The sequence below is a fragment of the Leiobunum rupestre genome, chromosome 1, assembly GCF_980474605.1.
Source record: "Leiobunum rupestre chromosome 1, qqLeiRupe1.1.hap1, whole genome shotgun sequence".
In the NCBI taxonomy this organism is placed as follows: domain Eukaryota; kingdom Metazoa; phylum Arthropoda; class Arachnida; order Opiliones; family Sclerosomatidae; genus Leiobunum; species Leiobunum rupestre.
In genome coordinates this window covers 35,564,498-35,587,835 of record NC_143384.1, presented here as the reverse complement: position 1 = coordinate 35,587,835, position 23,338 = coordinate 35,564,498, and the positions used below count along the sequence as shown (strand labels likewise).

General features: G+C 35.5%; 1 protein-coding gene across 3 annotated transcripts in view; it reads right to left on the bottom strand.

The window, feature by feature from the left end:
* The window catches only part of LOC149962217 (ATP-binding cassette sub-family C member 3-like), a 49,319-nt gene extending 26,247 nt beyond the window's left edge, over positions 1 to 23,072 (bottom strand). Inside the window, exons 1-12 of one of the 3 annotated variants that reach the window (XM_090179091.1) lie at positions 22,969 to 23,034; positions 22,679 to 22,903; positions 22,591 to 22,630; positions 22,378 to 22,514; positions 21,206 to 21,460; positions 20,707 to 20,910; positions 18,581 to 18,727; positions 18,420 to 18,516; positions 18,002 to 18,189; positions 16,722 to 16,898; positions 7,326 to 7,493; positions 6,661 to 6,887 (exon numbers count right to left, since the gene is read on the bottom strand). In XM_090179091.1, coding sequence (XP_090035217.1) covers positions 6,661 to 6,887; positions 7,326 to 7,493; positions 16,722 to 16,898; positions 18,002 to 18,189; positions 18,420 to 18,516; positions 18,581 to 18,727; positions 20,707 to 20,910; positions 21,206 to 21,460; positions 22,378 to 22,500 — 1,586 coding nt within the window. In that variant the 5' untranslated portion in view covers positions 22,501 to 22,514; positions 22,591 to 22,630; positions 22,679 to 22,903; positions 22,969 to 23,034. Of the gene's footprint in view, positions 1 to 6,660; positions 6,888 to 7,325; positions 7,494 to 16,721; positions 16,899 to 18,001; positions 18,190 to 18,419; positions 18,517 to 18,580; positions 18,728 to 20,706; positions 20,911 to 21,205; positions 21,461 to 22,377; positions 22,515 to 22,590; positions 22,631 to 22,678 lie in introns of all 3 variants that reach the window. The other 2 variants (XM_090179086.1, XM_090179085.1) reach the window with 2 other exon arrangements.
* Between the last annotated feature and the right edge of the window lie 266 nt (positions 23,073 to 23,338).

Genomic DNA, 23,338 nt, shown 5'->3' with positions numbered 1-23,338 from the left:
AAAATAAATATAAAGCAATCGGATGAATAACCTTGATAAATCCTCTTTGTCACCCTACCAGGAGACATGACTAGGAGTTGACAGCGGTTGCCGCGGTGAAAGGGCCCCGGCGTCGTGAACACAAATCCCGTTTTTCAGAATAATTCCCGCTTTCTACCCACCCCTCGAATTTTCTCTCTAGCGTACTATTTTTTCTCGGCCGTCGCGTGAGATACTGTACTATCAACTTTGCGCCCTCTGGGAGAAAAAAAAACCCTTCTCGCAGGCTCACGCTGAGGCGGCTCTACAACCCAGTCAGAACTGGTTTTTTCTTCAGCGGTAGTTCCCACAATCCTCGCTAGAGAGCGTCACTAAAATGTTTCATCTCGGGTCCGTCTCCGAGACTGGAGATACCACGGTTTGGGGGGTAAAAGTTTGAGAAGGGAAAGACGCGTCATTCGTTGCCCGCGCGCTTTGGAAAAAGCGCCCGTCTGTGAACTCCTAGTCATGTCTCCTGGCCCTACCAGTTTTATTGTTTCTTCGTTAAAATGGCGACTAATAAGCCAGTCCATATGCACAAAATCATCGAAATTACGCTGTTAGAAAAACTATGCAATTATCTCCAAGATTAATTGCAAAATTAAGATTGTGAGACAACAAAAATTATGAATCTAAAATGAAAACTTTTCTTAACACATGTAATACGTAAAAACAAAACTTGTCAGTGTGGTCTTCGTGCCGGTCCCAGCCAGCGCTGTGGAGTTCTATACCCATTGGGAAACTACCAAGGCTACACCACCGGGTGAAGAACGAGTGGCCAGTCTCAACCAGCGCGGTGGAAGGCCACCACCCAGTAGTAAATGACCAAGGCTACACCACCGGGTCATTCTGGCTGGTGAACATACAAAGCTAGATAGCCATTGGTGGTAAATTTATAGGCTTGTAGAAGGCAGCTGCCTTTCTATGTATTAATGTTTTCCCACCGGTAGAATAATCCCGATTGACAGTCCCCGCTTTTCGTTAAGTGGTGAACTAGCAAAGCTAAACCATCACTAGTGGTGCACGTGTAAAGTTAGTGGTGAAAAGTTAAAAACGGTTATCCGCTCAATTAAAGGCTTATCGAAGGCAGCAGCCTTTCTCCATAAAAATAGAAGGTCAGTTTTTTCCTCACCAGCCGAAATGAAGAGTTTAAATCCTGATTGACAATATATTGTACACGAAGATCGTGTTAATTACGAAATGAGAAATAAACAACATTGTAATACGCAAATTACGGTCGTGAATGTTAGTGCTGTGGTGCAAAAACACTGCGTCAGGGATTTACGTTCGACAACAAACTGTAAGCATGTGTGAAAAAGGCTACCCGAGGCTACTTAAAAGTTTTTTGTAAAGGAAGGAGAAAAGTATATTTTTATTGGAACTTTTAAAACGCGAAGTTATTGACTTAAATGGCGTGGGATGCCCCTAAACGGCTGAACTAGATGAAGACGGACCCTTGTTTTCGTTCCCGCATAAAACGAACTATTTCAATTAAAAATATTCGTCCGCTATATGCCGAGCGGTTATATAACAATATCCATCTTGTAAATGCACAATTGGAGAATGAATAAAAAGCAATGTTTAGAATATTCAAATTCTTTGTTCATTTGAAGGTGATAGAAAGACGTGCGGAAGCGGGTCCAGCACGCAGAGTACAGCGACTGTCTCTATTAAACTAACAGTCGAGTACATGAAAAGGATTGTCAGTAATAAACTTCTAGTGACAAATGTGCGTCAGAACAAATTGTGCCTTAAACCTTGTGAGGACAAACGTTATATTTTTGACGCTCACCCTTGAGCATTATCGTAATAAAGCAAAATAAAAAAAATTATGACAAATTTATTGAGTATTTTTTATACATCAATTCGGAACTCATACAATCATTTACATTTGGGTTTTCAGAAAATCTTTTCGGTATAATAAACCATTTTATCCTTCGACACAATTTAAACGCAAAATATACGCAAAAGCCACCGCAAGTCTTACTTGAATATCCTTGCAATTGAACAGCATTATACCTCACAGTTAAGCTGTTCCGCTCGATAAAATAGTTAAATTTAAAGAAATCAGGGTGGTTCCGAAAACTGTCGAAGAATGTACAATTGAGAAACCTTGAGAGATTTATCATACACCAATGTACTCCTTCTCCTTTCGACGTATCAGTGTTCACGATGTAAACTGATGGATCCGTTTTAACATTCTTGGAAAGTTTATCCGCAGACAAAACTCCTCTGAACAGATATTTGGTGTACGGGTCGTTATTTGGTATTTTTACAAGCTGATGTTAGCCTATAAAGAGCACTTATCGAATAAAACTGCTCTCATTTTCTCGAAGTCAATCAAAGATTGGTATTCGGAAAAGTAAATTACGCTAATTGTAGACAGCAATGATTATCCGAATATTAATTCAAAACGAACACTCCCGTTCTTTTCAGGTTTGAAACATCAGTCGAACTTCCGTTAAGGTCGGGGGTTAAATCGAATACGAATAGGACATTTCTATTGGCGAATTCTTCACGGTCAATATAATATCCTTCGGCGATATTCCATTGACCGGTTTGACGAAAGGGGTTAGCGTAGGATCGCATAAATAGCTTCTATTTGAAATAATTGTTGAACGGTTTTGCTGGAACGCTACTACCGTCTAGATATAGGGCAATTTGACTTGGCAAAATATTTTTAAAGTTACGAGGAGACATTTTGAAGTCTCCAACAAAAATGATAACCGCATTACTCGGTAGTTGACATTTCCAGTTTTAAAAGTCACGATACTTCAAGACTAAATTTTTTTATTTTATTTTATTATTTATTTGACAAAATATTTAAAAAAATTATTTAATAAAAGGGAAAAAAATTGAGTCATGCAGTATCGTGTCTCTTAATTTTTAATGTTTAATATAAGTGGTCTTTGACACATATTTTGTTCCCTTGTGAATTTGAAAAATTACATTCCGTTTACGGGTGATGGGATATTTAATTGTGGCAAGCTCCTAAGATTAAGCGTAGAATATCATAAACTCTGGCGTCAATCGAACTTTTTGTCAAATTTCCCAGCATTGCCTTTATAGACGTAGTTAAGAATCTTTCCTTGGCTGGTCCACCATATGTCAAGAGCGTTTGAATCATGTTATTGTAAGGGTGCTGTTGAGAACTAGGGATCGGCGTTCGGATAAGAAATTTTGCGTTCATTCCTTTTATATCCATTTCCGAAAATTATCCGAATATAACTTATTTGTTGCATATTAAATCGTAAAATAGTCGTGAATAATATAAACAAATAAACAGGTAATCGAATTTTTCATGATAAATCGAAATTTTGGCGGTTAATTTATCCGTTTCCCCGAGCTCTATTGAGGACCTGTAGTAACTGATCTGTTGCCCAATGATACGTAAACTTCGGCAAAGAGTATGTGAAGGAAATATTTTGGACCAGTTATTGTTAATACCATTATTGTAGTAAAATTTATATAGTTGAGAAATATCAGGGATAAAAGTTTTCGAGTTGAAACACCTGAATCAGCGTCATTGTTGAAATGGCAGCCTTTGTCTTCGTTATCTTTACAAAATAAAAATTAACAGAAAAAATATTCGCAATCGTTTGTCGGTGGTTTTTTAGGTTTGAATATTATGTATTTTGCGTTGATTCCAAACAGCAGCCGCCTGACCTTACATTTGCCCTTTAAAGGCAAAAAATTTGATATAAGAAAATATTGATTTTTTGTAAATAATTTCTTATTTAAATTATCCTGTTATGAAAAAGTTCACATATTCAGTCCTAAGTTTGTTTTGCAGTTACATTGGTTAAGAAGCGACAGTAAATGACAATTCTGAGGGCTATTTAGTTCACCATGTCTATTTACCCCAGATTTTCGGTGGTAAATAGCCTGTATCTATTTACCACCGAAAATCGTTGGTGAATAGCGCCACAGTGCGGCCAATGTTATTGGCCACCGAAAGTCGGGGCTCAGGAATTTCGGTGGCATTTAACAAGCGCCGCGCGATCGAGACTAGTTTGCACCGAAAATCAGGGGCAAATAGTAACGGCCTATTTAGTTCGTGTTGAAGATTTATATGTGGTATCAGTTAAAAGACTGTCATATGCTGGCGACTTAAAAGTTAAGCTATCAGAAATTCACAATGGCAATTAAGTGGAGACTTAAAAGTCGGCCCAACAACATGTAGAGTCAGGTCAAAGGTGCATTGTACATTTAAGATCGGTCGAACGAATAATTCACCCTTGGCTCTAATTTGCTGCAGGGGACGAGGTCAACGACCATTTTCTTAGTTTTTTTTAAATTAAAAAATGTGCTTAATCGATAACAAAATTTCTATTATCAGTTTTTGTAATTGTTACCTTCCCTAGGGGATATAGCCCCCTAGGAGGGGTATTACAATCACCGTGTCTGTCGGTGAGGGTGTGTGGGTGCACGTGAGTGTGTGTGTGTCCGGGCTGCGAACGCGTTCGCATTTTCGGAACAAAGCGTAATCGCTGCGTACGCAGATTCTCAAAAGCACTGCGTTCGCGGTTGCTTGAAATTAGGGAAAAGGTTTTTCCAAAAACCCCTCTTTTCGTCATTGGGTGTTGTATAATATCTCCTTCGTATTATAATTGTGCGTGACGTGTTTGTGACGGACCGAGCGCTAAGGGTTACGTTAAACGTCTTGGCATTCAGATGGCCGGGTTACCACCGAATGTTCACGGCATACGTCTCGTAATAAATTTGCTCCGGGCAGGATTCGAACCCGGGTCGCCTGCAATGACAGACGGGCGCTCTACTAATTGAGCTACTGACGTCAATTTATTATATAACATTTTAAATATTTATGAATTAAATTTATAATAATAATTAATTGATAATTTTAACGTAAAATACGATCCTGTTCAGGAATCGAACTTGGGTCGTAGGGTTACTAAGCGGATGTTCTACCGCCGAGCCATTGACTTCCCTGAAAACAAAAGACATCACAGGCAAAATATTGAAGTAAAAGAACCATTATGATAAGGCTAGTTTTTTTATTTTGGTGAACCTGTTTACGTATGAAATTTTATAGGTCAAATCTTGTTTTAGCGCAGTCAGCAGAGATAAGATGGTTAAAGGGTAGAACCCGTGGGTGGTCCACTTAGTTAGTTTTTTGTAATTTATTTACGGGTTTTCTTATCGACTTAGATATAGTTGTATTAATGCCGTAGCGTTGGTTTGACGTTTATTGATATACGAGCGGTCGTTTGGTCAAGTGGCTTTTTGTGCATTGTTAATGGTAAGGTTTTCGCTTCTTGTTAACACATTTTCTATTGGTGTTGATATTTGGATTCCTACGATTCCTAATGCAGTCATTGATTTCCTGGGTGTACGAGTCATTATATGGTATTGGAAATTGGACGACATTGGTCTTTTTCATCGGCATGTGTCACAACGTCAACATTAACTCTACTAGTCGTCCACTACCAGATGTCCAATACAGATATTCTACGGTATCTTCATAAAGGGCGAGTGTTGAAATAAAATGAGCGTGAAAAATGCGGCAAGTATTTTGTAAGCGAGAAAATACAAATACTCTCTGTAGATATTTCTTTCATTAAAATTGGCTTCGTATTATATTTAACTGATGAACTTATACTGATAATGGGGTTAATTCAATTAACTCACTGTTGTAACTACTGAATTTATATTATTCTGAATAAATTAAACTCGGTTGTTTCGTCTCAATTATTTTAATTATAATTAAAATTTTATACCGGGCGGGATTGAACCGGGATTACGTTTTTAGTAAATAACTCTGAATTGCGGAAATCTCTTTCAGGGTCATCTCGAGAAATGAATACCACTTTAGGGACTATTCTTCCGATGAGAGGTTTATTTTGGCTTGCCAACTTGTTATCATTTCAGAAAAAAAGCATTGTTCTAGCTTTTCAATATACAGGAGACCGAATTAGAGGTACCGTATTAGGTAAATTTTCTGTTTACAAAAAAATGTCTTGATGCTACCCTGTTCTAGCACTGGTATCACCTGACTTTAATCCCATTGAACCTTTAAAAGCCATGCCAATCGATCATCAGGTACCACCTCTGAATTTTAAATCGTTTATATGTTAAACCTTTACTTTATGAACAGTATATGTTTTAAAATGTTTTCACTTTTAATAAGAAGTATATGGGTTAATAAATGACTAGAATTCTAGAATTAGATTCAGGGTCTAACCGAATACTTTATCCAAGTTAAATTTAGTGTCAACATAATTAAACATTAACATTTCATTCGTGTTTAATTTATAGATTATTAAAATATTTAACTTTTTAATGGGACTGATCAGTTACCAATAAAATTAGAAGAAGTTTAAATACTTCGTCTAGTTATCTTAAATTTTGTATTATGATCCAAGCGCTTAAACGAGGGTTAGACGCTTTAACAAGGTTAAAAACTTAAATGGAGTTTTTCTTTGCTATAGCATATAATTTTAAACCCATTGATATATGGTCGGTTGGTTTCTGGATCATCTTTGCTTTGTTCGGTGTTTCTAACAGCATAGAAGCAAATAATTCATTGAAAAGTGTAGCAGTATGCCTACTCTTAAGGAAGTTGCTGGAAAACGTTGAAGATCGCCGTAGTCTTTTAACAACAGAACAGAACATTGGAATTACCTTTTTGAAGTATATTTCGTTAGGTCTGCCTTCGATTTTTCTTTCTGAACCATCCCTGTATTTTTAGTTGCTTCTTTGTTTAACTCGTTTAAGAGATCTTTGAATGGACCCTCTTTCTCTAGCATTTCTTCGTATGTCCCTTTGCCTACAATTTTACCATTTTCCATTACGTACACAACATCGAAATGCGGAAGAAGTGACAAATTGTGGGTTACCACTATTCTTGTCTAAAAAAAGTTTAAAAATTAAGTTTATTATGGAAGTTTAAACAATCTTGTTATCATAATGAAATTTTACCCGAAAAATTGTCGTTTTACTTAGGTGCTAATCATCTAAAGTTTAATTCTAACTCATGCTGAGTTTCGGAAGTGGGTACTTTAAAATTAACACTCTCTTATGAGGTATTCGACTACAGGCATTAATTTAAGCTTAAGGTCATTTTCTGGGCTATTGCGAATTTGATGAAAATATTAATTGTAGAGTTGCTTTTCACTTGACAAAATAGATTTTTAGAGCTTACAAAGTTTAATCCTTGCGGAATTTCAGACTTAGTTAAAGAGTTGTTTCCCTCAGGTGTATGCGGGATTAAAACTAATTGAATGCATAAACGGTGTCTTCAATATGAGTCTTAACGTAGCATAATAACTGACAAATTTTTTACTTACTTTATTTTGAAGTAGTCCATTAGGTCCAATCACCCTCCCGAATAAATGGTCCGCGGTGTGAGTGTCTACCGCACCCAAAGGATCGTCCAACAAGTAGATGTCTCGATCCAAGTAAACGGCTCTGGCTAAGCTCACTCGTTGCTTTTGCCCCCCACTAAGGTTAATTCCCTGCAGAAATATTTAAAGATTAACAATCATTTCAAGCGATCCCTGTAGAGTTAACCTGTTAGTTTTTGAACAATGTTATTAGAAATATATTGCCAAAATGCACATACTTTAAATTAAACATATTTTGCCGATATTTTAAGTACAGTTAATTGAAAAATTGATATTGATAAGTTTTTCATTTAAATTGACAGAATACTTCCAAAGTCAATACCAAATTTACATTGAAGTTTTTCTGCACTTAATTTACAAGGATTTGGCGCTCGCTGGTTATACTTTGTTCCTTTTAATGTTCAACTTAATATATTCCTTTGGTTACAAAGATATATAATTATACATATAAACGATTTCATTTTGAACCTACCAACTCAAAATTTACACCCTATAAAGATTCAAATTTGCACATTTCATCTACGATATTAGCGATTAATTTATTGATATCAGTGGCAAATATTCAAAGTTTAAAACTGCACTGATATAACAAAATGTACTTCATGTATACAAATAATTGGCTACCTCATTTAAGGTTACGTTGTTGGAGAAAAAATCTATCCTTATATTTTAACGTTAAATTAAAAAAATTGCAGGCATAACATTTTATTTCCACAAATATGTGTGGTCTTTTGACATATATTGTTTGTCTATTATTGATTTGACAAACTGTTAACTCACAATGTTCCAAAAGCTCGATATTTTGGCTAAAATTCCAGAGAATGCGTATAATAAATATTATTACATATTTCATTTATGTAGAATACATGGATTTGTTAAATCTAAATATTTTTTTCGAGCAACCCCTATCGACCAAGTTAGCCTCCTGTTTGGTTTTGGACAATTTTGACATTGGAATTTGATAGATTAAGCTATTCATATAACTTGGTATATTTTATGGACGGTGATGTCTCAAATAAAGGTATGAAACGAAAACCATCTCAAAATGCACAAAATCAGCAATTTTTGACTGGTTTTAACTCCAAACGTTGCTAGTCAATTTCATAGATCTATTCAATATGGGTAGACAAGATGTCAAATGTAATTACGGTGAAAAATCGTAGTGATCTCTGTTAGTTCGGCAACCATTGACGTTTATCTTTGAAAAAACAATTTATTTAATATAGTTCAAATCTCGCCAAAATTTGGCCGGTTTTTGGGCTAGAAAAATTAAATGTTAAAAAACAATTTCGAAACATAAATTCGCTCAAAAATTGTATTTTTGGCCCTTTTTAGGAATAGCAACCTATGTAAGACACAACCTTGAACTTTTTAAGCTAACGTTGTACAGCCGGGAGTCGTGGCGGACTCCTGTAATCCCAAGCGTCTAGGAGGCAGACTGCCAATCCCCCAACAGGTAAACGGGATACTTCCGCCGCGGGTGTCCCCACGTATCCCCCCGTTGGCGTGGCCGTTACACATATCTCACCCTGATTAATCAGTTATTGTGTGCTGGAGTCTAAGGCCTTGGGTAGACACCGATGTGTGGGAGTCAAAAAAAAGCTATCGTTGTACATTAATTTTAAATCTATATTACAGAAGTTTCCGATTAAGTGCGCACTTTTTCCTTGCCTGGTTTTATCAAAAGTAAATATTTAGATAAAGTCTTATAGTGCTTTCAGATTTGACCTTCCACCATGCTTGACATCCTTTTTAAAGAGCTATCGCTCACGTGGTTTTTTCCACCAATAGAAAAGCACTTTATTCAACATATTTTCCCCCGAAAAGTAGTGCATTCCGGGAATTTTGGGACACATTGTTTCGGTCCACGCTTTCGACATCTCGAATTGTCCGCGCTTCTGTTTCAGAAACGCTAGCCTAATATTTTATTTCGCACTCGGTTTTGTTTAAACCTCTTTTAAAGATTTTAATTAAGTCAAGACTTACATTCATCAACAATGGCTCGCAAATAGCTTTATAGGTTACATCCAGTTTGAAAAAAATCATCTTCATAATTCTTCAATAATGCTTCAATAATTAACCCTTGGCTAGTCATTTTTTTATGAAACCAATTAATATGTTCCTTTTCTGGCTATAGAATTGAATGTCAACTAAATAAAAACCATGAAAAAAGTCTAACAGGCTAAACTATACAGTTCTTTTGGTCTTGCCCAACCTGTTGAAATGGAAAGAAAAACAACGTGAGATAGCTACTCTACTTCATAAAGAAGCTCGTGCATGTTCGCACTAGCACTCTGAAAGAAAAAATATGCACTGATGAAACTAATATAATCACTGTTTTTAAAAAGGCATCCACGAGTTAATGACGACAATTAGTTACGTGAGTCCCATTTTTTCATTATAGTTTCGCCTATTTTAATGTCACTTAAAACTCTAACCTTTTTAAGTTTTAAATCTGTTTAAATATTTGTTTTCTTATAATATATATGATATCACGTCATATTAGGCTTACTAAAAGCACTGATTTAAGTTACATGTGTATCTATTTTAAAAAGTTGTATAATTGTTTTTAAAATGTCGTATTTTAGGTTCAATCATGTATCTACTTTATATACTTCAATTTGAAAAAGAAATTATCAAATTATCGCAAGCGAAAGTTTAATATACGCGTATTTTAAAGAGAACTATTTTTACTGCGGAGGAGTACATCGATACACTTAATGTTCCTGAAAAGTGGCGAGGGGGAAGGCATCACCAAATCCAAGAATTTTTTACCCTTCAAATACGACGTCGCAGGTCGAGGCGAAGGTATTAGACTTTATCTAAATATTTACTTTTGGTTTTATATAATGCAATCCTTTAGGTCTTCATAGACCGCCGAAAGCAGGCAAGACGATTGTTTTTAAAGACGTAAAAATTGTAGTTGATGGTCAACTATGCCAACTCAGACTGGGAAACGTACGCCTGAATATAAAAATGTTAATACACAGGTGCAGTTGGAATCGAGTATCTCCATGAAAAAGTTAGATTTAGTCACTATATTTATATCCGAAAAAGATAGATACGTGTGCGCCCAGAAAACACTTTCTTTGCTAGGAGACAACTTAAAAGGTTATTGTTCAAATGATGACTTTCAAATACTTAAAATATCTTTGCGTAAGGAAAAGTCACGTTTCGATAAGTGGTGGAAAGACGCTTCCCGAAGTATGAAAAACTTTAAGATGGCTCACGCTTTATGACCGGATTCGGACTTTACTATTCCCAAAGAGATACTGAAGTCACCAAGAAGTAAACCAATACTTGATGTACCTGGATCCTTTTCGAATGTAGAATCTTCAAATGTTGGGAGGCCCCGGAACGACTACTAACTCGGTGTCGTCTAGAACGAAAAGGCCACAATGATCTAGCGACAGCGTTAGCGGGGAACTCAACAGAAGAAATTTTAAAATCCACGGAACTTGCTTTAAAATATCAAGGCAAAAACCAGCAGTCTCACATCTTGAAAGAATTATTAAAAAGTCCAAATAGGCCTAAAAGAATCAAGCAGCTTACTAAAAATTCGAAACAGACTCCAACTACTTGTACTGCTGAAGAAGCTTTAGCCCAGATTATGGATGGAAATTTATAGGTTTCAACTTATAAAATGCTACGCCAAACAGCCACATCCCATGGATCTCATCTATTTCCTCCTTATTATAAAATCGTCAAAGCCAAGTCACTTTGTAGACCAAAACCGATTGAGGTGTCAGAAACTACCACGTCAGTTTTATTACAAGATCTTTAAGATCCCACTACTCTGCGAATTCTGAAGCTTCAAAGTGAAGTTTTACAAAGTTACGCAGAAACATAACACATTAAAAACCTCGCTCATACTATGATAGCGTCGTGGGGTTTCGACGGAAGCACCGCTCAATCCCTATATAAGCAAAATTTTGTCAGTTCAGAAGATTTCTCAGACGCGGCTTTATTTGTGACAACAGTGATTCCCTTAGGAATGTGTTCAAGCGCGGGACATACCATTTGGAATAATCCTTCTCCACAGTCTAATAGATTTTGTAGGCCTCTGGGAATGCAATTTTTAAAAGAGTGCAAATTCTCCGTTATGAAAAAAAAAGGTTTGGGTTGAACAACAGATTTAAGATATTCAGTAGCTTAATTCAACAATTTCCACCAATCTAAATGTATCGATCAAATATAGTCTTTATTTGACGGTAATTGATGGAAAAGTGTTAAGTTTAATTTCCGGAGCAAAATCTATGCAAACCAGGTCGATATGCGGTGCCACCCCGACACAATTTAATCAAATAAACCTCCAAACAAGACGATAGCCAACTTAATTACGGAATTAGTCCACTTCACGACTGGATTAGATTTTTTGAATTTTGCCTTCATTTGGGGTATCATAACGTTGGAGGTTTAAAAACATGGCGAATTAAAGGCGGTGTAAACAATCCAGTCTTAATTCAAAGAAAACAAAGAATCCAAACTTTTATGTGGAAAAACTATCGCATAGAGTTGATTATCCGAATCCAGGTGGCGCTGGGACAAGAAACGATGGGAATACCACTATAGAAGAGCCTTTTCGACAGAGAACCAGGAAGTTTTTTCGGATGTACACTCTTGTTCGCAGTATTTTCCTGGGCGCGTCCATCTTTGGTTTTCTCCCTTTCAGCCTCATCCTCCTTTACGAGAACCCACAGATTGGATGCTAGACTCCCCACTGAGGGCAGAGGCAATGGCCGACGAGCGGGAGGCAAGTAAGAGGGCTCAAATATAGGCGCGAAAAAGACTGTATACTCGGAATAGAAAAATGGTTCATTCAAAATTTTCACGTCATTATCCGCGTCATTTCGTCGGCTCTCCCCGTAGATGCCACCAAATTTGGTGTCTTGCAGAACAATTTGTTGAGGTGTACAAATGGTTCTATATGCCTGTTACTCTTCACAAGATTCTCGTTCATGGAGAGGCTATTATAAAAACATCGGCATTTCTGGTATGAATGTTAAGTAAGCAAGCTGGGGAATCCAGGAACAAGGTATATCGTCGCGATAGGGAAATGCACGCTCGTGACACCAGTCGAAAGGACAATCTAACTGATGTTTTTGGTCGAGCTTAGATCCAAACGTGTCAAACTAGGCGTTATCGTCTACCCATTCCGAAAGTAGCAATTGATTCACTCCAAAAACCGGAAGAAGCAAATATTAGTCATTCTTTTAGCTTTCCGAGCGATGATGAGGAATTCGAGGATCAACAATCATTTCCAGAATGGCAAATCGTAAATTTGTGCCATGAATAAACAGTGTTAATTGTGTAATAAAATCATATAATTCCCAAAAATAACGATTCAAATTTTGGCGAATAGTGTTGAAAAATCTGAACTCAGCCTTATGTATCTTACATAGGTTGTTATTCTTGAAAAGGGGGGGGAAATACTATTTTTGAGCAAATTAAAGTTTTGAAATTGTTTTTTAACATTTAATTTTTCCAGCCCTAAAACGGCCCAAATTTTGGCGAGATTTGGGCTATATTTAAGACATTGTTTTATCATCAATGGTTGCCGAACTAACAGAGATCGCAACGATTTTTAACCGTAATTACATTATATTACTTCTTGTCTACCCATAGTAAGAAGATCTATGAAATTGGCTTGAATCGTTTGGAGTTAAAGCCAGCCAAAGATGGCTGATTTGTGCATTTTGAGATAGTTTTCGCTTCGTATCTTTATTTGCACAAAATACATCACCATCCAAAAAATACTAAGTGATATGAATAGCTTAATCTTTCCAATGCCGAAGTCACAATTGGCCAAAAAGCAACGGGAAGCTAACTTGGCCACTAGGGGTCGCATGAAAAATATGTTTATATTTCACAAATCAATGTATTCTGACTAAATTAAAACCACGGAGACCACTGTTGTACAATAAAAAAAATTATTTTATTAAAAATAATTTTTAATAAAAGAATTTTTTTTATTGTACAACAGTGGTCTCCATGGTTTTAATTTAGTAACACCTGTACAAGATAGTCCGCACATACAATTAGTAACAATGTATTCTGCATAAATAAAATATGTTAAAATATTTATTATACGCATTCTCTAGAAAATTAGCCAAAATATCGGGCTTTTGGAACACTATGCAACTATCGAGCTAACGCCGTTTAATAGAATGGAGTATATATATATAGAATATATACAACTTGTTTATGTGATACGGTTCCATTCAAAGGCCGTGGTCAAAATTGTTTTACACAGAAGCCGTCAGATAAGATTGAACGTTTTTTCAAATTTCGATTTTTTTAAAGAATTTAGTAACCTCAAAAACTTACTAAGAGCTTTTTGTACTTTCTAAAAAATCTCCATTAACGTAGAAAATCTCCCTAAAAATAACATGATCAAAACAGTTGCATTGATAGAATATTTTGAAAAACCTTTGAAATCTAAACCTTAATGATAAAAAATATGTTAAAAAACCATTTTCTACTATTTTTAAAGTCCTAATGCATAATTAATGGAGTTTTGTTTTAAATCGCAATTTTATGTACGCTATCAAATGGTTTTCTTTGTTATTTTACTATACAGGGTGTTAACTTTAAAATGGACCAGGGCTATTATCTCAAAATGTGTTTTAGCTACGATTTTGAAATTTTAGGGGGTTTCAGAGCGCTCAGGGGTCAACGGATTTTGTAATTTTTAATTTACTTGAACCATGTCTTTAAGGTAATTTTAAAATTATCTTGAGAACTGTTAGAGTTACTAAGTTGGTTCCAATTCGCAAAGTGTTAACCGTCACATTTTATGGCTGACAAGCTTTGACCTGATCGGATTTGCGAAATAGGAAGTCGAGATCAAAGACAAATAGGTCTAAAATGAATTGCGTCAGAGACCAGGTTGAAAGGCTAATAACCTAAAAGATTTTGCGTTTGCGAAGGTAACGTACAATTTCCTTTAAATAAAATTGGTCGTAGAAAGTGTTATAAAATTTTTATTTAACAATTTTAATTTAAAATAAGTTAGATACATAACGAACGTATTGAAATAAATAATCTGAAATGAAACAAGTTCTTCAAGATCATTTTAAAAACTGTTCGAAAACTCCACCGTCGGCCACTACGCAAACTTGAGCTCTCGTAACTATCGTCTTTATTGTGTTCTCCAAATTTTCTACAGTCACCTCGCGAAGTACACGTTCTTTTCTTTCACGTAGAATCGCAACGTTCTGAACTGGATTGTATAGTGAGTTGCAGGCTAAGAAAGACAAAATATATAGTACAGTCGACCGTGTGAAGCTTGAATTTGACCACTTTATGGTCAATTTAAAATTTCGTGATTTTCATCGTCTTTTCGCGCCATCTAGGAACCGAAATTGGAATCTATTTTTTATTTTCATGTTGTCGTGAGTTTAATTACTGAATAGTGAATACAGCCGAATTAATTTGCTAATTTCGATAATGGAAGCTCCAAATATTTTAAATAGCCCAAGACGTTACTATAAAAAGCACGATAAAGGTTTATTGTTAACAAGTAAAGAGAAAAACATAATTTTAAACGTTTATAGCTCATTAAGACAACGTTAGCCCCAAGAAACCGTGGTAACTATTTTAAAATTAACTGCCAATTTAACTGGTAATACGTAGAAATAAATTTACAAAATTAAATAATTGTACCTACTATTTTAAATTTAAGAATGATAGGAATGCCTTATCTTTTAAATTTGCTCGCCACCACAATTATGAAATTTAAAAAAGATTCCAATTTTGGTTTCTAGATGGCGCTAGAAGACGAAAATAGCAAAATTCGAATTTCGCGCGGTGGAATGACCGGAAACGATCTGAGGCATCATTGCGCCGATTGTACTATATATTTGGTCTCTCTTAGCCTGCAACTGATTATAGTAAACTTTGTCCTTAATAAAACCCAACAGAAATAAAAATTATGAAGTTAAATCCGGAGAACGTGGTGACCATTATATTGGCTCGTTGTTTCCGATTCGTTTGTTGTGAAAATGTTCGTCAAGATAGTCTTTCACAACTCGATTTCTGAGTGGCCCAGCACCGTCATGTTGGAACCAAACTCTGCGGTACTAAGCGATTGTACGATTTTCTAAAAAATCGTTGACTTCATTTTGGAGTAAACGCAAGTACGTCTCACCATTTAACCAGTCCGGAATGAAAACAGGACCAATAATACGGTTATTTAAAATTCCTGCCCATACGTTAAAGCTACATCGGTCTTGATGGTTGGTCGACATGGTAAAACGAGGGTTTTGGGTGAAGAGAATGTTCCGGTGGAAATTGATTCAACGTCTATTTGAGTCAGTAACCAGTTTGAATAATCTAGTCGCTTGTCCTCGTCACCTGCTTTTCATCCTTATTGGAGGTAATCGTGTTAAGCATATCCCAATTCAAATTGAGCACTTCTTATACTGCTGCGAGGATAAGCGTTAAAATAAGCCAAAATGCCGATATCGTAATTTTGGCCACCTTGGTTACGTTCTTGGATGTTTCCATTGACATTTCCGGTAAGTAGAAATAGCTTAACAACTCTGAAAATTTTGCGTGATTTGGTCAAAATTGTGGATGACGTATTACCATTCTTGAAATAAAGTCGAACCATTTCCACCTTTTCTTGGGAAGAATGCATTTCTGACTATTGAGAATACCTAACCTAATTGGTTTTTAACAACTATTCAACATAAAAACCTAATGCCGTTAGGACTAAGCGAATTTAAAATTTTATTTCGAAGTGGCTGCCATGGTGACCGTGCTACAGCGTAACAAGCGTGAGAAAAAGCAAGTGGAAATGCCATCCGACCAATTCTATTTAATGGAAATTGTACGTAAGCATGTCAAACGCAAAATCTTTTAGGTTATTAGCCGTTCAACCCGGTCTTTGACGCAATTAACTTTAGGGCTAGTTGTCTTTGATCTTGACTTCCTATTTCGCAAATCATATCGGGTCAAATCTAGTTAGCTAAAAAATGTGCTGGGGGAACACTTTTCGAATTGGAACCATTTCGTAACTCTTACGGTTCTCAAGATAACTTTCGAATGACCTTAAAGACATGGATCAATGTCATTTAACTTTTCATAGTCGGTTGACCCCCTGAGCGCTCTATAATACCCTAAAATTTCTAAATCGTAGCTAAAACACATTTTGAGATATTCGCCCTGGTCCATTTATTTAGTTAACACCTTGAATTATTATTATTATTATTATTATTATTATTATTATTATTATTATTTTTATTATTATTATTATTATTATTATTATGGTTAAATTGAATCGCTCAATGCAATGTTGAAAGGAATTGTTAATGAACCCAAATGGAATTCAATTACTTTTTCGCCAATTTCCGTTTCGTCGTAAGCTGGAAGAATGTCAATGTCTTCTTCTAAAGCGCACGCCTCCAGAATCCTCTCGTACTTTTCTCGGTCCATTTCGCGGTGAAACAAAATGTTGTTCTTCAAAGATGCATTCTGAATCCAAGCTTGTTGGGGACAATAAGCCACAGTTCCCTTCAATGATTAAATTCAACCAGTAAATATACAATGGCAAGTGAAACCCAGAATAATCCCAAATTTTCACTATTTCAACTCATTTGAATAATATGATATAAATAAAAAGGGTGAAACTAGGGAACTCTAAGTGATAAGTTAACGGACTGAATTAAAATGTCCTAAGGATTAACCATTTAACTTTTTTCGTTTGGGAGCTGCACACAAAGTGGTTTAACTTAAATAGCTTAACTCAAGCCTTCGTCGTGGATAACAAGCATATGAACCTTAATTTAATTTAAATGAAATTCCACTCTATTATATATTGCAAATATTTAAATGGTTAGTAAGATACCAGGCATTACTTTGCACGCAAAGACGGCTAAACGCGCATTAAACCTTAACTAATTTAAAAGTATATGTTATTAAAACGATGATAGTATTAACTACGATGCATAAGGATTTGCCACTGGTTATTTGAAAGTTTGCGTTTTACCCAAGGAATTATCGTCTAGACTCACTTCATTAGGGATAGATTGAATCACAACCAAAACCACATAAGTGGCCGGTTTTACCAAACCCTCACGCTACCCACCAATCTCATTTTTACCAACGCTTGAATTTGTCATAATAAATTTTGTCTTTCTAGACGGAAACAGACAATTCACAACTCTTAAACTGATTGAAGGTGTGGCGTTACCGAAGAGAGTTTATATTATTTCAACAAAATTAGACGGAGTGGTGGTGCCAAAATTTAAAGATATTTTTTTTGATATCTCGTTTATGCCACTTGTAGACTCTCTTTAATTTCATTAAAGGTTAACTCCCTTGTAGCCGCACAACTGAAGAAGCTCTTTTGCGAGCTTACGAAGGAAAAACAACCGTAGGCATGTTGCATTAGTTACATGCCGAACCCATATCATGTATATTTCTTTTAACTGGCATGATACCACTTTGAGGCACACTCAAGCAGCTAGTCTATAGTCGGAAAATAGATAAAAAAGTAAGACTAGTCATAGAATTAAACAATTCTCAATAAAATCTAATAAGATTGGGGTGACACTGTGCAGTATTGTGTCAGGGAATGACCATGAGGTAAATAAGGATTGCATTTTTTATCTTACGTTCACTGTGATCTCTCCGCGGCATTTCTCCGTCTCACCAAGAACAGACGACAGCAGAGATGATTTTCCAGAACCGACTTTTCCCACAACAGCAGCCAAAATTCCTCTTTCAAATTCCACACTTATACCGTGGACAACGGGCTCGTACGAAGAATCCCAAGTGAAATATCCGTCACTAAATTCGATTGCTTCAAAAGAAATCAGTAAATAGCGCATAAATAATTCATATTAAAGAAAACCCATATACCCAGTTCCACCTTAAGAAAAGGAAAATATTAATAGATAAAATGCTTTTAAATAATAGGCAGCTCACTTAATAGTATTTTTTCCGTTTTAAATTATCTCACTATTTTCTGTAACCATGCTAGAATCTCTTGAAAGAAAAGCAATTATTAACGTAAAATAAAAATTGTCTTACCCGTGCTCTTTTTATGTTTCGAATGGCCAGTTTGAACGTATGATTTTATTTCACTGCCGTTCAGAACTCCGTTAATTCGTTTCAATGAAACCCTTAACTTAAAAGGAAGCTAATAAATTAATATTTTAAACATTATAAAATTACTCTAGAATTAGGTTTACCATTAATAGATCATTTATAAAACTTGGCAAATGGAAAGAATTTGCAGAGACTGCCCCTAATATTTGCAAAGTTGTAAACGCAATTGAAGGTGACAAGACATTTTCATCATCCAACAAAACGAACATCGTGAAAGAAAGAAACGCTCCCTGCAAATATGTTGTTTACAATTAGACAAAAATTTAACTTTGTAAATAGTTTAATCGTTTTTATTCAAAGTTACTTATGTACACCAATAAACATTTATTAACGAATTTTTAGCTTCAACTCTCGATTAAAACTAAACTATTGCCAATCCGGGATTTTATCTCTCAAGCATGCTGTTTTCATATAGTGATCATAAATAACCGGAGACCCATTAAGCATGTCATAAGTACACTGCTGAAACAGTGTAGGGAGCTGTTGGCTCGATCGCGTCGCATGAAGGGCTGGCCACCACCCTCCGGCGCATTGTAACCCGGTCACCTGAATTAATGGCTTCAAAAGTCGCTTGATGACTTAGGCCTAAGGTGGTGCATTGGGTATTAGCATAGCTGATTATTATATAATAACACGCGTCATCTATTAGCCTTATATGCATATAAAAAGGAAGTGTCGAGTCAGATGAAGAAAGTGGGGGCGTACGTCATATCAGACTGATTACGTCACAGACTGACGGGACCAATAAGCATGTGCTTTCTTTAAAACATCGGCTTAATATACAAAAGGGAGGCAAACGGCGAATCTGACAACTTTTGTCACACCCCACCCAATAATTTCAATGTATCTCAAGTATTTGGGAATTGCAATTACAAATCGACCTTTATTCAGACATTATTTTAAGTATATTTGGGGGCGCTGCTCTAGAATATGCAGAATTTGAGACTAAATATAAAATGGGATGAAAAATAACGGTTAAATACAAAAAATCCACGTAATAAACAAACAGGTTTCACAAGAAAAAAACCTCAATCATTCGTTGAATTCAGCTGGCGTACATGCAGCTAGTGCATGCGCTAACTCAATAACATTCTTAGAAACTCCTGAAGGGTTATACACATTGTTTTCAAAGTCTACGCGTTAATGGGATGTATTGACTACAAAAGACCCAATTAGAGTTAAAAGAGTAGACGAAACAAGATGGAATTCTATACTCGCGGCAGTTCAGGCTCTGGCTGGTCAAGTTGATACTATAATATACACGTTGGAAAGGTTTTGGTCAGATTATTATTTTTTTGTAGTTCCATAACTATTATCTGAATACTCGATAAAAGAGACGTAATGAAATGGGGTAAGTCAATTCGAAAAACAGCATTTGGCCACCACTCATTTGTAATGTCAAAACGAAGTGTAAAGATAGATATAATAATTTTTTAAACACCACATTTTTGTGTCTTGACGTTGTGGGGCAAAAGAGTTTCTTCATTAACAAAATTATGTTTAGTTCCTGAGGCAAATCGAATAAGTCGTTTTTGCTCTAGAGCGGTCTGCAAGGAGAAGTAGTAAAAAGAAGAAGATTAATATTTTTACAATTTGTCTATCTTTGACTAATTCCCATTATTAGCATAATAATCCCAGAGTGATAGTTTAAATAAATGTTTGTCGTATGCGTGTGGGCTTTCCAGTGTTTTATCACGTGTCTCGCTATTATGAGTGGTTGATAAGTTACAAGTTGCTTCGGGATAATTAAGTTCTTGTGTCGTATTAATGTTAATCTCCTTGAAAATTTAACGTTATTTTTAACCTTAGGTAAGAAAATATCAACTCTAGAACGCCATGATAGAATTTGATCGACTGCCAGAAAAAGTGATTAAAAATCCATATTTTTTATGTTATCAAAGTTTGCATCAACGAAGGATTTGAGGGCACCAATGAGACTTTGTTCGGGGCTAAAATGTGTTATTTTGATCCTGGCTCATCTTAGAAAGTAATATGCTAGTTACATGAACCAATCTTGTAAACGGTTTTAGTAACGTAAGAGATGTATGGGATCGCGTATAATTAATGGCTTGCCACCAGCCTCCTACGCATTGTAACCCTGTCACCGGATTTAATCGCCATAAAAGTAGCTAGGTGACTTGAGCCCAAGATGGTGTTTCAGGTATAAGCCTGGTTGATTATTCTTATCGTTAGGTCAAAATCGTCTTACCAAGTAGGGACTTATAGGAATAACGCGTTGACTTATAGCTTGTAAAATCGCTGCTTTTTTCATAAATATAACTTCCTGATCCCTTAGCTCATCAACTTTCGCCTGAAACGACTTCTCCCAAGCGTACATCTTCAGAACACGAGCTCCGTTCAAAATCTCGCTCATCAGTTTTATTCGTTTGTCTTTGCAATTTATTACATGGCGCTAAATAAAGAATAACAAAGATTATAAGTATCTGTATTTATCTGCTCTTATAACTTCCTTAATTTATATCTGCTTATTTTTCGCCTTAATAACAGCTTATTAATTCTCACATTTCTCACAATAGATCACTTAATAAATTACACTCGTCTTACGAAGGTGTCACAGTGCATCATACATAAAATAATTTTATAAATTTGGTCAACAATACAAATTAATGAGAAAACTTAGGAAGATTAACAGCAATTTCAATCGCTGATCTGAGTATTGTAGTGATATTCAAAGCCCATTTAATTACCTGGTATTTTTTGGAAGTATTCGCTAGTAGTTGAAGGAATGGAACCGATAAAATGACACTAATGATCCCAACTAACGCTGATACTCCCAATAACGTCCACAGAAGATAGGTTGCGATTACAATTGTAACGGGAAAGCCGATTATTAGATGGTAAGAAACTGCCAGAATCTGAAATCGTACTAAATCGACGGACATGCAGTTAAGTATGGTACCACTGGCAAAATCATTTCGACTTTTATGAGAGAGTCGCAGACACTGAAAACAAAAATAATAATAAATTTTCATTAGCGATTCAGTTTATTTGAATTGAATTGAGTTATACAAATGTATTTGAAATTATCCAAAAATCTAGTAATAACTTTAGTTAAAAATAAACGTAAATATGCTGTAGGCGTACAGGCATTATAAGTCAAGTGAATCTGTTTGCCGATTTCTCAAAACTTACGATGACTAACATCGCATAAAAATGAAAATTTCACGTTGCAAAGTTTTTTGTTTGCTTAGTGTAATTGATTAGATTCATTTATGAAACAAATAAATATCGTTTGCTGACTCGTTAGAGCTAAAACAACATTGCATTGTCTTAACAAAAAAAAATATCGATTGCTTTGGACAAAAATGGTTTCAAAGATTTTTTATTCTGTGGGGTCTTATGCAACTTAATCATATCCGAAGCATTTCCTGTTATGTTGACGGATGTGGATTATTAAATTTAAATTTATTGAATTTCTTACCTCACACTTAAATAAGAAAAATAAACAAATTGTTGAGTTTCATTGGTTAGTCTAAGAAGATTCCAACTATAGGTGATAATGAAATCGGAACTGATTACACTTAAATTTTGTCTCCTTCTGGATTTTATTCCATAAGAACTTGCGGAAGTTGAGATAAATTATAAATTAGGGAAAGTGATAACATCTACCCCAGGAAATGCCCTAAGTGGTGGATGGAATGGTTTTCTATATTAAAAAAATTATACTCTCTGTGGTTGGGTTGCTATTGGATATCCAATAAGATCGAATCTGAGCCGTAAAATTTCGTCATTTTTAGAAATATTAAGCATCGTTTTGGCGTAAGTACAAGCAGAACCGTCTTTGTTTTTTAATTTGTTAGGTTTTCTTAGTTGCAATTAAATAAACAGTTCTTTCATTTAATGCTTAACATTATGTTACTTGGTTCGTAGATATCCATTTTCGTCGTGGTAAATTAACGACATCTTGTTGTAATCGGCTTGATTTCGTTTCACCTACAGTATTTGAAATACCGCCAATGCGCCAGTCCAAAACATATTCCATGAAAATTGCAAAGCCTAAGATAAAGCGGAAAAGTGTGGAAGAAGCGTTCTCAAAATCCACTTGAGTTTGTGTTTCAGCTAATCGTTTCACCTTAAAATCTCCCATGAAAACCTAGCTTATGTAAACATATCTATCACAACGCTATAGTAGCGAATAAAAATTCAACGCTGTTGAATACCTTTCAGGCATTGTGCGCAGTTTTTGTATCATCTAAAATAGCATTATTAAGAACTGAAATGATATATTTGGTTTCAGCAATTTTCCAAAACCCGGCCTGAGAAAGCCAGACAGTTGCAATCCTCCATTAAGGTGGGTATCTGAGGAAGCGCCTCTTTCTTTTCTGCCTCCCCCATTTGCTCCCGTGGATCGGTGCTCTTGGCTGCAAGTTGTAGGTTTTGCTTACCTTTTTATATAAAGAACTAACAATAGAAGATCGTAATGCGGATGATAATGTAAGAGCAAGTTTACATCTATATTCGGATATTATATTTTTCATCAAAGATGTAAAAGTAAGAAGAAGGACGAATAATATCCCATGCCACATTGGCGAATCAGATGAGGCGAATTCAATGAGCACCCTAGAAAGTAAAACAATCCTATCACTTTCTTAACATTTGATATTAAAATATTTGGCATCAAAACGTCAATGCCGCCCATTTAAAAATACCACATCAAGCAAAATTGTACCATGGTTTATAGTGTTCAGAATATTTATTTTGCACCTAGTTCGGGCAATTTCAAACATTTGCATAATCTCGATATTAATATGCAATTGAAGTTTTAATATTTTTTCATTACTTTACGTTTATCGAAATTGTTTTTAAATAACAATTGAATA